Raw genomic sequence first — 17,470 nt, 5'->3', positions numbered from 1 at the left:
TTGAAGACAACAACATAAATGATGCTACGCCTTCTTTTTTTTTTTTTTTTTGGGTTACAGATGCTACGCCTTCTTTATAAATTATAATTGTTCAGTTGAAAATAAAAATTATAGATTTTACAAGGAGATAAACATTATTTTGCGTGTTAAATAAAACTGTTTTTTTCCCCCCTATCAATCCTTCTTAACGCTACATTTGGAATCTTATAGCACTGGAACTTAGTCAACATTTATCCGCTCACCCTTAGTTACTGGATTAGAACACCGGAGTTGCAATATTGTCTTTCTACCTTGTGTAATATATTGATCTTTTTATTAAAAAAATAAAGAAGTAATAAAAGTGAGAGTGGGAGGCTCAAATTAAAGTTGTTTTGTTTATAATTAAGTATGCATATGTGTATGTATGTATGGTTGGGACCTCTTCTTTAGGAAAGCCAATAGGGAGCTGACGTTAATACCCCTAGAGCTAGCGAAGTCTGAACTTGAATTACTAGATCAAGTAATATAAGTTTTTTGCCTCAATTTTGCTAGAAGATTAAAACAAAATGCAATTCGCAGCCAGACTAAACTATATATGTGTTCAATGGCTTCGATATTGACAGTTGGTTGGAAAACGTGAAAAATCTATTCATCAACTTCCCTTTGAGATAACAATTTTTTCACTTCCCGTATAGGGGAAGAAAAATAACAAAAATCTCCACAAACCAAAAGGATTACAAATTGTGCGGACTAATCTAATCTTGTCTTTGTCACCTAGCACCTACAGAGAGAAGAGACTTTTAGGAAAACATCTTCTGTGCAAGGAATAGTGAGGGCACCCATTGGATGATCAAACCCGAATTCTTCTTCAGCTTCAGTTAACAACTCTTGAAACGAAGGTTGATTCAGATATGATATAGGGATCACAAACCTCTCCATTTTCTCTCCAACATATACTGCGAGATAACCCTTTGGCACTTCACCAGATTTCGAAGACGTCGGTTTTGCAGCAAATGAAGTTCTCTTGATTCCAGGAAGACGAAAACCCATTGTTTTTTTCTTTGTAAGAAGAATATGCAGGACGGATTTGAATATGATGCCTGAGAGTATTGTGAAAGATTTGTGTTGCTTGGTTCTGAAATCAGACAAGTGTGAGTATATATAGGTGAATGGATTTGTCTTCCTGCAATAATTGGTGGTTAAGAAACAGAGCCTGGCTCTTAGAAGACAAAGGCACCTGGAGTTCACATGGATGTGTCTTAGAGATCATTTCATAAAAGCAACAAGTCAAGATGAGCCAACTAATGAAGGGAGGGCTTGGATATGAATGCTAAAGATCTATCTAAAATGAGTTGTAATACAAACCTGAGACATGATAAGGAAAACCACATGTTTCTGTTTTGTGTTCAAGAAGAGTCATTTGAACTGTTTAAAGCCTTATGTCGATAAGATAAAGGACCAGCAAAGATAAAGGAAGCGTAAGATATGCTTGAAGCATGTCAAGAACTGAAATTGACAACCATAAGAAATATAAGATGTTACGTTTGAGAAAGACATAACACATTATCATGTGATCCTTCTCATCCATGTCTCTTTGGACTACGTCGCTTAACTGACCCTTCCTCTATCATATCTCAACCAAAAGAATTTTGATGTCCTCTCTATTCATTTGGCTCTCATCCTGACTTGTTTTGGTTTTGGAAAAGACCTCTGAGACAACTCCATGTGATCTCTAGATGCCCTTGTCTTCGGATAAGTAAGTTCTATCACATAACCTTTCCTCCACCGTTCGTTTATATATACTTATCCTTGTAAGCTTTCAGAAGCAAGCAACGCAAATCTTTCGCAATACTCTCAAGCATATCCAAACAGTTCCTTCTTAGTCTCTTCCTAAACACAAACAACAATGGGTTTTCGTTTACCAGGAATTAGGAGGATTTCCTTCGCTGCAAAAGTGAGTTCTGCAAAATTTGGTGAAGTGCCAAAGGGATATCTTGCAATAAATGTCGGAGAGGAAATGAAGAGATTTGTGATCCCCATATCATACTTGAATCAGCCTTCTTTTCAAGAATTGTTAAGTGAAGCTGAAGAAGAATTTGGGCATGATCATCCCATGGGTGCCCTTACTATTCCTTGCACAGAAGACGTCTTCCTGAAAGTCATTGCTTGCCTCAATGGGTGCTAGCTCGCAACGACAGTTTTAACTTAGATTAGTCAATACAATTTTGTATAGAAGCAAATTCAGATGATAATTTTGTTTCTCTAAGGATTTGCCCCATCCCTACATAGGAAATGTAAAATGTTTGTGTATGTGACAAATTTATCAATAGACAATTTTCATGCGATCTGAATCGTCAAAGTACTGATCTTTTTTCTTTTTGGGCCGGAAAAGTACTGATAGGCAACCAAAATATGTTTTCCCGTGCCAAGATTGAGAAGAGAATGTCATATATTAATTAATCCTGTAAATTCGAATCATGAACGTTTCAGTGCTGGCAAATTAATCCAGGGAAACTATTTAGTAGAATTATAAAAAATATTTTTATAATAAAAATTAATTTCAATGGGAAAATTCTATTATATTATCTTTAATTTCAATTCAGTAATTATGATTTATAAGGCTAAAGGAAACCCATTTAATGATGGGAAATAAAGGAATGAATGGACGACCCAGAGAGTTCTATACCACCCATCCGAAGCGTCACAGAACGTTTGAATAGAAGATGCCAGAGTGCCACTGAGAGAGACTGATGAGGCAACATCATTTATGCTTTTGTCTTCAATGATATTATCTCATTTTATGAAAATATGTAAAAATTCAGTAGCCGGTAACACTGGAAGATCAAATAATATTAGAAGCATATATTAATAAAATTAACATATTTGATTGTTAATTATGATTTATTTTTAAATTCAAGATTAGAATTAAATTAAAAATTGGTTTCTACGACTTGGGTTCTTTAATTTCTATAAACTTAACTTAAAAATTCAAATAATTTACAATGTTACCGTTCAATACTTCACGTCAGTTTATTAACCAGCGTAATTAACTGTCGTTACGACAACTTTTTGTACTCATGATTGAGCTTTACTCTTCTATATAACATCTCATGAACTCAACATTTCTAATTTTCCCTTTGGGATTAATTGGCTTATGTTTTTCTTCAATCTTTTTCCTAGGTCAATCAAAGTTATGATTTGTACAAATTAATAAAACATTTAAAGACTCTTAAAAACGGACAAAATCAAAAAAAAAAAAAAAAATTGGACTCCGATGAAGCTTTGCTTCGGGACACATATGTTGCTTGTGAACTCGAGTGTTAGAAACATAATTTTCTTTAAATGATGCTACGTACGCCTTGTTTATAAACTATAATTATTGAGTTCAAAATAAAAATTATAGATTTTCCCATGAAATAAAAGTTAATTATTTTGCGTATCAAATAAAACATTTCTTTTCCTCTTCTTCTTAACGCTACCGTTGGAATATAAGAGCACTGGGACTCATTAGTCATCATTTTTCAGCTCACCCTTAGTTACTGGATGAGAACACTGGACTTGCAACATTGTCTTTTTACCTTGTCTAATATATTGATCTTTTTATTGAAAAAAGAAGTAATATGCATAGGCGTGCATGTGGGATCACTTCTCTAGAAAAGCCACTGAGGGAGCTGATGTTAATACCCCTGGAGGGAAATCTGAACTTGAATTATCAGATTAAAGATTAAAGAGATACAACTCGTGATCACCTTAACTATATGTTTAATGTCTTTGATATTGACAGTTGGTTGAGATAACGTGAAAAATGTCTATTCATCTTCTCTTTGAGATAAACAGTTTTTTCACTTCCCCTGTAGGGGAAGGAAAAGAACAAAAATCTCTACAAAGCAAAATGATTACAAAATTGTGTAGGTTGACTAATCTGATCATGTCTTGGTTAGCTAGCACCCACTAAAGGAAGAAGTGGTTTTTATGAAGACATCTTCTGCACAAGGAATAGTGAGGGCACCCATTGGATGATCAAACCCGAATTCTTCTTCAGCTTCACTTAACAACTCCTGAAAAGATGGTTGATTCAAGTATGATATAGGGATCACAAACCTCTTCATTTCCTCTCCAATGTATACTGCGAGATATCCCTTTGGCACTTCACCAGATTTTGTAGTAAGTTTTGTAGCGAATGAAGCCCTCCTGATTAGAGGTAGACGGAAACCCATTGCTTGTTGTGTACTTGTGTGTAAGAAGAATAAGAAGGAAGGATGTGAATACTGATGCCTGAGAGTATTGTGAAAGATTGGGTTGCTTGCTTCTGAAAGCATACAATTATGAGTATATATAGATGAATGGATCTGTATTCCTACAATAATTGGTGGTTTAGAAGTTACATGATAGAGCCTAGCTATTGGAAGACAAAGGCACCTTGAGTTCACATGGATGTGTCTTAGAGGTCATTTTGTAAAAGCAACAAGTCAAGATGAGCCAAATAATGATGGGGGGACTGGGTCATGACTGCTAAAGAGTTATCTAAAATGAGTTGTAATCCCGTCCAGAGATATGGATAACGAAAATCACATGGCTCTGTTTTATGTTCAAGAAGGAAGACTTGAACAGTTTAAGGCGCAATGTCTCCTATAAGAATTTTTCAGTTGTCATTTAAAGTTAGACATGCTGTCCCATATGCTCTCCGTTGTCATTTAAAGAGAAATTTGCCTCAAGCACGTCAAGAAATGAAATTGACAACCATAAGAAATATAAGATCTTACGTTTGAGAAAGACATAAAACATTATCATGTGATCTTTCTCATCCATGTCTCTCTGGACTACACCACTTACCTGACCCTTCCTCAATCATATCTCAAACAAAAGGATTTCTTATGTCCTTGCTATTCTTTTGGCTCTCATCCTGGCATTTGTTTTTGTGAGAAATACCTCTGAGACAGCTCCATGTTATCTCTATATGCCCTTGTCTTTCGATAATTAAGTTCCATCACATAACCTTTCCTACACCATTCATCTATATATACTCGTACGCTTTTAGAAGCGAGCAACACAAGTCTTTCACAATACTCTCAAGCATCAAAATTATCCAAACGCTTCCTTCTTATTCTCTTCATAAACACAAACAACAATGGGTTTTCGTTTACCAGGAATTAGGAGGACTTCCTTCGCTGCCAAAGTGAGCTCTGCAAAATGTGGTGAAGTGCCAAAGGGACATCTCGCATTATATGTTGGAGAGGAAATGAAGAGATTTGTTATCCCTATATCATACTTGAATCAGCCTTCTTTCCAAGAATTGTTAAGTGAAGCTGAAGAAGAATTTGGGTTTGATCATCCAATGGGTGCCCTCACCATTCCTTGCACAGAAGATGTCTTCCTAAAAGTCACTACTTGCTTCAACGGGTGCTAGCTTGCAGTGACAGTTTTAACTTAGTTTAGCCAACACAAATTTTTGTATAGAAAGGTAATTCGGACAATAATTTTGTTTCATGTAAAGATCTTCGCTATCTTTTTCTTCCCTCACATGCTCAGAGCCAAATTGTTTGTGACCGCGGTGACATTTATCAACAGAAAATTTTCATGTGATCTCAATCAACTATGAACGTGAAAGATAGTAATCTTTAGTTGAGCAACATTGACAATTTTTTTTTTTTTTTTAACGTGGCCAGATTGAGAACAGAATGTTATATGCCGTAATCCAATAAATTCGATTAATCATGATTTTTTCTGTGCAAGCAAACTAACGCAAGGAAACTCTTGGGAATAATTATAAAATAATAGTTTTTAAAATAAAAATAAAAATTTCTTCAGTAAATTCTGTTATTTTTAATTTCAATTCAGTGATTATAGTTAACGATATATGGGAAATAATAAAGGAATGAATGGAAGACCTGAGAGGGTCATGCCTCCAATCCGAAGCATCATAGAACGTTCATAGAGAAGATGCCAGAATGCCAATGAGGGAGAAGGAAACATCATTTATGCTTTTGTCTTCAATGATATTATCTCATTTTGTGAAAATATGTAAACATTCAGTAGCCGGCAGCACTGGAAGATGAAATAATATTAGTAGCATATATTAATAAAACAAGCAATGAAACGTTTCAAATTTCATGAACTAAACATCTTTTCCCGTTAGGATTAATTGTAGCTTACGTTTTTCTTCAATTTTTTCCCTTGATTCGTAAATTTGAAGCAAACTTTGTCAAAACAATTAGGCATATATGTTTGACTTCAAAATTAACGGCTCATAGGTCAATCAAAGTTATACTACCTCTGGTCCTTCATATATATTATGAGTCAGATAATTAATTTGCTAATAATAAGAAAGTCAGAAGCTAGTCACTTGTAATAAATAAGTGTTTTCTTTCCTAAAATACTCTTATTAATTATGTGCATTAAAATGAAAATATTTTAGCATGACCAATCACCATTGGAACTATCTTTAAAAAAAAAAACAGAGAGATAAAGTCAAGTAAAGTCTTATATTTAATATCAAATTAAATCTCCAATCAGCTCTTGTAAAGAAAAAGAATGCAAAAAAAAAAAAAAAAGGACTTTGATGAAGCTTCGCTTCAGGATATGTCTTGCCCGTGAGCTCGAGTGTTAGGAACATATAGTTTTCTCTCAAAGGGACAATGACCATAAGGGATCATATGATATTGTCTTACAAGTGCTTTTCAAAGGAAAAAGATGTTAAAAGACAGTGCGTATAACTCTCAAGCCAACTCACATAAGAAAGATATAGATTCCCAATTTTGAAATATGGCTACAAGAGTTTGAACTTTTTTTTTTTTTTCACTTGGATATTTGTATTACTTTTGTGGAATATCTCATCTCCTGCTACTCAGAACGTAATTATTAATTCAGTGGCCACAACGCACCAAAGTCCACGAAGAAACAAAGCGGACAGAGAAAGTTCAATTTAGTATTATAGTAAGTTCAATGCTCTATTTGGAATCTTGGAACTCTGACTCTGGAAGTTAAAGTGAAAGTGGAAGTCTGAAAATTGTGTGTCCTATTTTGGAGATAAGTTATCTAGGGGATTCATTAATTAAATCTCAATAGGCAGAATAATTGAATTACGAGATTAATGAATATTATGCGTTCCTTAAACTAGAAGTTCAGTGCCTTCGATATTGATAATTTGATAAAGAGAATGTGAGAATTTCCATTCATGGGTTGGTCATTGAGATAAACAACTTTGCACTTCCCAACAAGGGGAAGAAAAAGAAGAACAAAAAAATCTTTTACAAAGAAAATGGATCCAAATTGGTCCAATTGCAAATGTTGTGCTGACTAATCTAAAGTTAATTGATCTTATTGTTGTCACTTAGCACCTATCGAAAAAGAAGAAGTGACATTGAGGAAGATATCTTCTCTGCAAGGCATAGTCAGAGCGCCCATTGGATGATCATATCCATACTCTTCCTCGGCTTGGCTCAATAACTCTTGAAATGAAGGTTGATTCAAGTATGATATTGGGATCACAAACCTCTTCATTTCCTCTCCCACATAGACTGCAAGAAATCCCTTTGGTACTTCACTTGATCTTGAAGAAGTCGCTTTTGTAGTAAATGAAGCCCTTCTAATTCCAGGCAATCGAAAACCCATTTTTCTGTGAAGAGAATAAGAAGAATGTGGTTGATGAATTGAGATGCTCGAGGAGGATATTGTTGTAGAGTTGAATTGCTTCTGAAATGCTTGGAAGCATGAGTATATATGGATGAATGCATCTGTTTTCCTTCAATAATTGGTGAAGAGGTTACCTGATAGGGCCTAATGGAAGACAAAGGCTCTTAGAGTTCACATGGTTGTGTCTTAAAGGTCTTTTTCAAAAAGCAAAAAGTCAGGCGAGCCAAATGAATAGAGGACTTGCAAACCCATTTAGTTGAGATATGATTGATCCGGGGTTAGCTAAATGAGGTGTAGTCCAGTCTAGAAACATGGGTAAGAGAGATCACATGACTCTGTTTCATGTCTTTGTCAAGTGCCATCACTTGAACAGTTCAAAGCTTAATGTCTATCTAAAGAATTTTATAGTTGTCATATTAAGTTCCAGACATGCTTGAAGCATGCTGGAGCAGCATCTAACTGGAAAGTATTAGTGACAGCTGGATTCAAAATAAATATTGAGCCTTTTATATAATTGCAGTAAACGTGCTTCCTGAGATCAGTGTTGGATTTTAAGGTCCGTAGGGTACGGGAAAATAAAACAAGTAAAACATATTTTCAGGAGGATAACTTCTACTCATTATTCCTGTATGTATTGCTCTTTATATATAGAACTAAGATGCTACATAAATTCAAATGAATTGACATAATAGTAACATCCAATATTAAGGAATAACGAACATTTGATAAAAAATGAAAACGAATTCAGTAATGTATTTATATCTTTATTGTCAAGACTTGTTCCAACAACTTAATTACTCTTGTCCTGTTGTAGCTTTTTTGGCATTACCTAAACACACTCATTGCTTTAAGAGCTACAACCGCCTCTGTTCTTTTTCCTTCCTGCATCTTGTCATCTTATTGCCACATACTGCCTTCGCCATCGTATATCCAACATTTTCTGTATCTTTATATGTCTTGTCATCGGCTTTCCTCTTAGCCTCCTTTCCTTCTTTTCTTCTTCCTCCTCCCACAATGTTCCTTCTCCTGAACATAATGCAGCATCAATCTTTAGATAATGCTTTGTGGCTCTTCTTAACAAGCTGTCTACTACGAAAATTTAGCTTATTATTAATATCAAACACCTCTTTGCACAATCCAACAGCAAAGTCCTCAGTATACTATGAGTTATGACCTACTAGGATAGTCTTTGGTGGTTTTTGACTGCTTAAATTTTTGCATTTCAAATTCTTCGATCAATAATCTGGACACATGCATGCATAATCCCAGATGCTATATATAGACTCCGAATCCACGATGCTTATAAACACATGCTGGAAACAGAAAAAAATAGGCAGTCTTTCTGCTTGAGACTTCTTGGTCTTCATAACTTCATGCACGTTCGGCTAAGTAACCTGATAGTCGACGGCCTCTATGCCATGCCCACGCTCTCTCTTCATGGTTTGAAGCTGCTTGATGAGGAGAAATATGCAATGGTCTGATCAGCTGTTGCATTAATATAATACTGTGTCCTTATCTCAATCCGATCTTAACTACCATATCACATTAATGTCTCCTTATCTTGATGATCACGCTATCATATCACGTTAATGCTATTATTGCCCACCATTATTGCAAATTGTCTTTTACTTTATTATTATTTGGTAACATATAAAGAAGGGTGTTTCCAGGAGACCTCTCCAGAACCTGACTCTGAGATCTGTTCCCAGCCACGACGTCAACCTCCCGAGGTTGTTCTTCCCAGGAACGTTAAATCCTACTCTTTAACCGATGATGGCTTCTTGAGCCTCCAACTACGAGAGAATTGTTATGTGAGGTTGGGTTTTCGTTACAATAAGAAAATCTCTGGGATTCTTACTTACGGATCATTATCATATGTGAACAGAATTGAAGAAAGGATGCGGTGGGAAGGATATGGTTGCCTGTGAGAAAAATCAGCAACGACGAGAAATCAGTCACTGCTGCGTTCGATCTTATTCTGCCGTATAACATGGAAGTCCAAATCAATGCCAATCAATTGTAAGTTGCGCCTGCATGTGAAGAAAGACGTATCGACTTAGGATAGAAGCCATGTGAGGCTCTCAAGTGAATTTCATTACATGTGCGGTTCGTAACATCTCCTCCTCCTTTCCCATCCTCTTCCTTCTCTCTCTGTTTTTTTTTTAACTATTGGATTAATATGTTAACGGTTCAGATTTAAATCTTTTTAAAACTATTATTAAAATATTAACCGTTACATGTTTATTAAACAATCTGTCTAAAGATTTAGTTATGTATGGAATATAACGATATGGTGTGTTCTATATAGCGGAGTTAGTGGTAAGATAAGGGTTGTGTTATTATATATGTAGGCAGATTTTCTGAATAATAAGTGTGGGGATGATGGGACATGAATAAATTGGGGTACTTTGGCCTTTTTTAAAGCATACTGATGGCTGCTTTGGAGGATGCTAGCTTTCTGCATGGAATACACGTATCCATTTGTCTCAAATAATAACCAAAAAAAAAAAAAACATAGAAAATTTGCATGTGCTAAATAATTCAAGTTGTGAGGCATTGTAATTAGCTATGGATTCCCACTGTATTTAGCCCCAATTTCTTATTTTTTGTTTTGCATCTATATTTACATATGTACTTCATTTATATGCTTATTATTATATATTTATAAATTTATAAATATAAATATGAATATAAAAAAACGTAAATATTTGTATTCATTCGTATATCATTATATATATACTCCTTCAGTCTTTAATGTAAGACCCATTTAACTAATTTGATTAGATTAAGGAAGTTAGGTAAATTAGTTAATTATAAGAAATGTGACACATTAATTTTTTCTAAAACACCATGATCATCTTTCTTAATATCTTATCTCTCTCTTTTACTTGATTATGGTTGAGGGAGTATCTATGAGGGTAATTTAGAGAAAATTAATAAATAGAGAAATGGGTCTTATATTTAAGACCAAAACCAACTCACAAAATTGGGTCCTATATTAAGGACCGGAGGATAGTATATCATTATATATAATATTCCTAATGGTGGAGCTTAATATTGACCTCAATAAAAAATAACTAATCTAAGCTGAATTAAAAAAATTCGCCAACGAAAATTAGAATCGTGGTTTTGGTTGCTATCAAATAAAACTTTTTTTTTTTAATAATTCTTCTTGCACTACATAGAGACGCTGTTGTGTCCCATGAAGTAAATCTTGACTTGAATTTACTGAAGCAACGTATTCAACTTTCTTTCTCAATCTTGCCCCGATAATCAAAAAAGGGGAGGGGAAGAAAAAGTTCTTTAGGGTAGTTTGGCTCAATGAGAGGAAGGGAATGGGAGGGATTTTTGATGAGGGAAGGGGAGGGGAGGAGTGTGGAAGGATTTTAATATTATCTTGTTTGGATTTATAAAAAAAAAAGAGGGAGGGGAGGGGAGGGGAGGAGAAAATAGTTTAATATGGATAATTTGCTATTATTAGTTTAAAATATGGGCATTATGGTCACAACATAACAAAATATGGACATAATAGTCACAACATGGCAAAAATATGAGCATAATAGTCACAACATGGTAAAATATTGCCCATTTGCCTTAAATACTCCCAATTTTGGAACGGAGGTTGGGGAGGGGAGGGAAAATTTTAAATTTTCCTCCCCTTCTAAAATTTTGTGTTGCCAAATAAGAAGAAATGATTAAAATCCCTCCCACTTCTCTCCCCTCCCTCCCTCCCAAATCTCCCATACCAAACACGCCCTTAGGCAAAGGTATGATCTTGAAATATTAGGCAAATGGTATGATCTTGAAATTATTACTAATATATACTGCAAAATTTAACTTGAAATCTATTAAACTATGTTCCAACATTTTTTTTAACAAATTTGGACTAAAATTTTTTTGACACACACCAAATTCAGTACAATTATTAAAAAAAATTGTGTCATGTAGGCACCTTTTCCTTTCCAGTTGCACAAAAACCCACCAACAACCCCTTTTTTTTCCTTATTCCCCACCTCCTAGGCCACCGCGAAACAAACACAATAAATATAATAAATTAAATATTTGCATAATATTGATATTAAATATATCACTTTGTAAACATCAAATAAATATTTTCTAAAGATAATTATACAATATTAGAAACAAATATATATAGATAAATAGCTTTGATTTTGTAGCATTTGAGTAAATAAATTTTTTCTTTCTTACAGTAGCGTGCTCAATTTGCCACAGTAAAACTTTACTTCGTCCAAAAAAAATTTACACAGAATTGCGAGTTTTTAATTTGGCTGTTATGTAATTTGATTCCAATCTACGAAGTGGAGAACTGAGACTTAAGAGTACTGACTTGCCTTAAACTCAGCGCCAACTCTTTCCTACGCCCTGCTCTGCAATCTCTCCCACGGTTCTTAGTTCAGATGCAGACATATACACACACACACACACACACACACACACACACACACACACTAGACGGAGGAGTATTATCCACGTCCAACTGCTGAGTTTTCGAAACGTGTATTTGAGGCAAACGTTTTACCCACTCACCACATACACACACCATGCCTTGCTGTTTCGTTCCAAAAGCAGAGCAGTAAGTGTCTGATCCAGCCATCCCTCTTCGTCAGTCCTGCTGTGACCCCATCTCAATCTTAACCCCATGTGAGTGTAGTTATGTTGAAGGGCCCCCCATTATATTATCAATTATTAACAACAAGTGTGTTACATGATCTTCTTTATTATTATTATTTATATCTATATATAAAGGAGCGTCTTGTAGCATTATGAAATTCAAGCCGATATAGTGAAAGAGATATATAGGCTCTAGTCTCTAGAGAGTGTTCTCTAATGTCTTCCATGGCTCCATCAACTCGCCTTTCTTCCATCTTCTGCTTCTTCTCACTTCTTCTCATACTCATAGCCCTTTCAGAAGCCTGTGAGGATGGCCCCTTAACTCTGCGATCTGATGAAGAAGCCGACAAAGTCCATAATTTGCTTACTAAATACGGCTTTCCCAAGGGTGTTCTTCCCGACAACGTGAAATCCCACAATGTCTCCGACAATGGCGTCCTGCGAGTCCAACTCCAAAAGCCTTGTACTGTGTCGTTGGGCATTCGTTACAGTGTGAAGATCCGAGCGAGGCTTGCTTACGGATCGCTGACCCGTGTGAACGGGATCCGGGGGAAGACGGAACATGGGTTTTGGTTGACTGTGGTGTCCATCAAGATGAATGAGACGTCAAACACTGTTGAGTTCAGCATCGGTGGGAAGCCTAAGAATTTTCCTGCAACTGAGTTCGATGTTGCGCCTGCTTGTGAAGCCAAAGCATTTGACTTGGAAGCCATGTGAGGTATATGTGTAAATATTTATTTATTTTTTAAAATTCAAAACTGAATAATTTTCTTTTCATCATCATCATCTCTGACGAAGAGAATTCCTGAAAGGAAATCATCAGTGTCATTTTTCGTTTTTTTTTTTTTTTTTTTTTTTTTTCGGGATAATATTGAACTATGTTTTCCTGGATTACAGGTGTGTGGGATGGCAGGATGGATAAATAAAGTGGGATCATAACATTAAAACTTATGATGCACTGCATGGGGTTGACATACAATGTAACTAAGGATCCCACTATTAATGACGTCAGCTTTCTTGATGTTTAGATCTCAATTCCTTATTTTCCTTTAAGAAATTAAAGTTTGAAACAGAAAAAATAATTTTAATTTTAGTTTACAGTGAAAAATTCTAAAATCTCAATAGAATATTAAAGATAATTAAATATTTGATACTGATATTACAACTTTAGACACTCATGTTTTAAACTTTGATGCCAAATTTTGTTTTTCCAGAATTTGGCACTAATTATTTTAAGACAAAAATTTACTTTTGATTTCTTATTTTTATATAAATTTAGTTTGGTCCTTAATTTTATATATTTTTTAGTTCTCTAACTCAAACACCGTTAGCCTCAAATAATGTTTTCAATTTTTTTTAAAAAAATTGTTGGAAAACACTTTCCCTTTGATCCAAGTAATTAACTCAACCCAAATATATAATCTTTTGTAATGAAAACTCCAAGCTCAGGTACATATAATAGGTTCAACAATATCGAAGGAAAACAGCATAGTTCCAACACAATAGAAATTAGAAAGCACAGAATAAGGGCAAATCCAGTCACAATGATAGTGCATCTGGCCAGAGAGATGAGGGACGCAAGAGAGGAGAAGAGACTTCCATAATTCATTCCGCAGACTAGCTCTCTCTCTCTCTCTCTCTCTCTCCTCTCTCTCTCTCTCTGTGTTTTTTTTGGGGCCCAAACACACTAGCTTTTTTTTTCTATCCAAATATACAATCTCCATTCTCGCCCTACCCATACATTATAAGCCCAAAGTAACCGGCCCATTAGGGCCCTTTTCATAATCCAAGCCCACATTGGCATTAAGATGGTTCGTTCCATATACCTAAATTTGAATCTTGTTTTCAAATTACTGGATTAAGGAATTTGACATCCTCTCCTCAACCTTGCAGCGACAAAACAAATTAATTTATTCACCTATATTATGATCAATGCCTTTGATGTTAATGAATAATCAATATATTAAAATTGCATGAAAATTGTCTAAGGATAAATCTCTCATCGACTTGAACAATTTTACACTTCCAAGAAAATTTTCACTAGCAAAATTGCCATCAAATGGCCTTCTCCGCAAAATTGAGTTGATGGCTAATCTAAGGGAATGTTATCTTTGCAAGCTGTAGCCAGTACTCATTGAAAGAGAGAAGAAGTGACTTTTAGAAAGACACTTCTGTACAAGAAATAGTAATAGCACCCGTTGGATGATCATGATCGAATTCTTCTTCAGCTTCACTCAATAACTCTTAAAATGAAGGTTGATTCAAGTATGATATAGGGATCACAAACCTCTTCCTTGCATCTCTGACATACACTACAAGATGTCCCTTCACCACTTCACTAGATTTTGAATAAGATAACTTTGCAGCAAAGGAAGTCTTCTTAACTCTAGGTAAATGAAAACCCATTGCTTTTCGTGTTGAAGAGGATAAGAAGGAAGTGTCCGAGTATTGATGCTTGAGAGTATAGTGAAAGATTTATGTTGCTTGCTTTTGAAAGCATACAAGTATGAGTATATATAGATGAATATAATGTTGGTTCTGTTATAGAGCTTAATTGTTGGAAGACCAGGGCGTAAAGAGATCACATGGTGTCTTGGAAGTCTTTTAGGGGGGAAAAAAGAAATGAGCCAAATGAAAAGAATACTCCATAGCCCATTTGGTGAAGATATGATTGATAGATGAATGATCAATTAAGAGGCTTAGTCCAGATATCGATATGGATGAGAAGGATCACATGATATTATTTTTATGTCTTTCTCTAATGTCAAGAAGGACCGCCGGAATTGCTTGAAGTTTAATGTCTACGTAAAAGGTTTTTGTGGTTGTTAGTTTCATATCTTGACATGCTTGAGACACATGCTAAGTGTCAGACGGATTGATGAAAAGGAACCATAAAAGTTGTCTCAAGCATGTCTAGAACTTAAAATGACAACTATAAAATTTTTCAGATACATATATCTATGAAGTGTCCAAGTGATCCTTCTTCAACGAAAAATCAGAAACGTGATTTTTCTCATCCATACGTCATGACTGGACTTGACCCCATTTAACGAACCCTTTATCGATGTCATATCCCAGCATAATTGGCATCCAAGTCTTCTCTTCGGTTGGCTCGCACCTGACTTGTCGCTTTTTGAAAAGGACCTTGCTAAGACACATCCATGTGATCTCAAAGTGCAATTGTCTTCCAATAGGCATTATCACATAGCCTCTCAAATTATTGAAGGAAAATAAGTCCATTATATTCATCTATATATATACTCATATACTTCCATGCATTTCAGAAACAACTTAACTCTTCAGCAATATCTTCTAGCATCTAAAGTAGTTGAGCACTTTCTTCTTATTCTCATAAGCAAAAATATGGGTTTTCGTTTACCTGGAATCAGAAGGTCTTCTTCAAAATCAAGTGAAGTACCAAAGGGATACCTTGCGGTCTATGTGGGAGAGGAAATGAAGAGGTTTTTGATCCCGATATCTTACTTGAATCAACCTTCATTTCAAGAATTGTTAAGCCAAGTTGAGGAAGAGTTTGGATATGATCATCCAATGGGCGCCCTCACTATTCCTTGCACAGAAGACATCTTCCTCAATGTCACTTCTTCATTCCGCAGGTGCTAGGTGGCAAAGATAAGACTTACATAGATTAGTCAGCACAATTTTGTAATGGATCCTTTTGTTTTGTAAAGATTTTGTTCTTCTCTTCGTTCCCCTACTTGGGAAGTGAAAAATTGTTTACCTCAATAGAAGTTTCCACTTAGTCAATTATCAATATCAAAAGCGTTGAACTTTCACTTTAGATGACAATGAATAGTATTTTTTTAAACGATTTTGGTGTGAATTGAGAAAAAATATTACGTTCTTTAATCTTGTAATTCCAATCGTGAATTCTGATAGCGGGTATCAACTTCATACGTAAGTGGCTTCCTTAGCGAAATGATCTCCAACGCATAATTTTCCGGCCTCCACTTTCACTTCCTAATAAGTCCCGGTTCTGAGATTCTAAATGAGGCACTAAGAAGAATTTTCAAAAGATGGTTCATTTGATCTCGGAATAATTTTATAAATTAAACTTCATTCTTTGTCCACTTTGTTTCTTGATAGATTTTGGTTCCTTTTGTGGACACTGGATTTATAATCAAGTTCTGGGTAACGTAATATCATAATTTTCATATTGTCAAAGTAAAAAGTTGGAGTTTCAAATTTAACCTTAGCCGCTAGATTTCGAAAAAACTATTTTTGTGGTCCATTTTGTTTTCGGTGTTAATTAATTATCAACAATACCATGTAACGAACATAATCTATTCTTCACACGGTTTTGTGATTTGTCTCGACGCATTTACATATATAGCGTCTATCAATTTTAATATATCTCTCTTATGTGAGTTGGCTTGAGATTTGTGTGTGTGTGTGTGTGTACTCCCTTGTAACGTCTTCATCCTTGAAATGTACCCATAAGACAATGTCATGTGATCTCTTATGCCCCTTGTCCCTTTGTAAGCAAATTCTGTATTCCTTACTCTTGAGCTCATAAGCAACACACACACATCTTGAAGCTTCATCTAATTAAGTTATGACGTTTTTTTTTTTTCCAGGAAAAAACTTATTATTGATTGTTTTGCCAGAGAACGGATGTGTATTATTGATTTGATGATATTGTAAAGGTATAACATAAAATTAGTTTATTATCATAACTTTGATTGACCTATTACATTATTTTTGAAGCCAAGCATATGCTTTGGGATGGTTATTTTTTCTAAGAATCAATTAGAGTAAGAATTAATGAAACATTGTAAGCCATTTAATCCTAACACAAAAAAAGTGCTTGCTTGCACTTAGACGCTTTTGTATCTCTGCGTTTAAATCTTGATTTGAATGTATTGGATTAAATAGCATAACTCTCCTCTCAATCTCGCCCAACGAGAGAACAAACTTTGTATCCTAATCTAGAAGATCGAAGCCTTTGATATTCATAATTGATCGGAATCGTGTGAAAATTGTCTATTGATAAATCTTTCAGACACAATTAATTAGACAATTCCCAAGTATAGGGGAAGAAAAAGAGGGGGAAAATCTATACATAGCAAAACTATGTGAATGGCCTTCTATACACAAATTGTGTGTGACTGATCTAAGTTAATGTTGCCTTTGCAGGTTAGCATCCATTGAAGGAAGAAGTACTTCTAGGAAGAAATCTTCCGTGCAAGGAATAGTAAGAGCTCCCATC

The 17,470-nt window shown here is 35.0% G+C and overlaps 5 protein-coding genes across 5 annotated transcripts; 4 read left to right on the top strand and 1 right to left on the bottom strand.

Annotated features, from left to right (window-relative positions):
* Positions 1-737: 737 nt before the first annotated feature.
* LOC114740057 (auxin-induced protein 15A-like) lies at positions 738-7,609 on the bottom strand. Its single transcript, XM_028928172.1, has 2 exons — positions 7,317-7,609; positions 738-760 (listed from the first exon to the last, which is right to left on the bottom strand). The coding sequence occupies exons 1-2, from the start codon at positions 7,588-7,590 to the stop codon at positions 750-752; spliced, it is 285 nt and encodes a 94-aa protein (XP_028784005.1). The 5' UTR covers positions 7,591-7,609; the 3' UTR covers positions 738-749.
* LOC114740059 (auxin-induced protein 15A-like) lies at positions 1,861-2,259 on the top strand. The gene has a single exon (XM_028928174.1). The coding sequence runs from the start codon at positions 1,886-1,888 to the stop codon at positions 2,162-2,164; it is 279 nt and encodes a 92-aa protein (XP_028784007.1). The 5' UTR covers positions 1,861-1,885; the 3' UTR covers positions 2,165-2,259.
* On the top strand, positions 5,108-16,050 carry LOC114740058 (auxin-induced protein 15A-like). Its single transcript, XM_028928173.1, has 3 exons — positions 5,108-5,392; positions 5,873-5,875; positions 15,874-16,050. Exon 1 carries the CDS (start codon positions 5,108-5,110, stop codon positions 5,384-5,386), a length of 279 nt encoding a protein of 92 aa, XP_028784006.1. The 3' UTR covers positions 5,387-5,392; positions 5,873-5,875; positions 15,874-16,050.
* On the top strand, positions 12,440-12,960 carry LOC114740056 (uncharacterized). The gene has a single exon (XM_028928171.1). The coding sequence runs from the start codon at positions 12,460-12,462 to the stop codon at positions 12,958-12,960; it is 501 nt and encodes a 166-aa protein (XP_028784004.1). The 5' UTR covers positions 12,440-12,459.
* LOC114740060 (auxin-induced protein 15A-like) lies at positions 15,607-17,455 on the top strand (the record flags this gene model as incomplete). Its single annotated transcript, XM_028928175.1, has 2 exons — positions 15,607-15,857; positions 17,398-17,455. Coding segments are annotated over exons 1-2 (309 nt in total), but the record flags the coding sequence as incomplete, so codon positions are not given.
* Between the last annotated feature and the right edge of the window lie 15 nt (positions 17,456-17,470).

This window comes from Neltuma alba, unplaced genomic scaffold (assembly GCF_004799145.2).
Source record: "Neltuma alba isolate B1F8T4 unplaced genomic scaffold, ASM479914v2 tig00003034_pilon, whole genome shotgun sequence".
Lineage (NCBI taxonomy): Eukaryota > Viridiplantae > Streptophyta > Magnoliopsida > Fabales > Fabaceae > Neltuma > Neltuma alba.
This window is presented reverse-complemented; position numbering and strand designations above follow the sequence as displayed.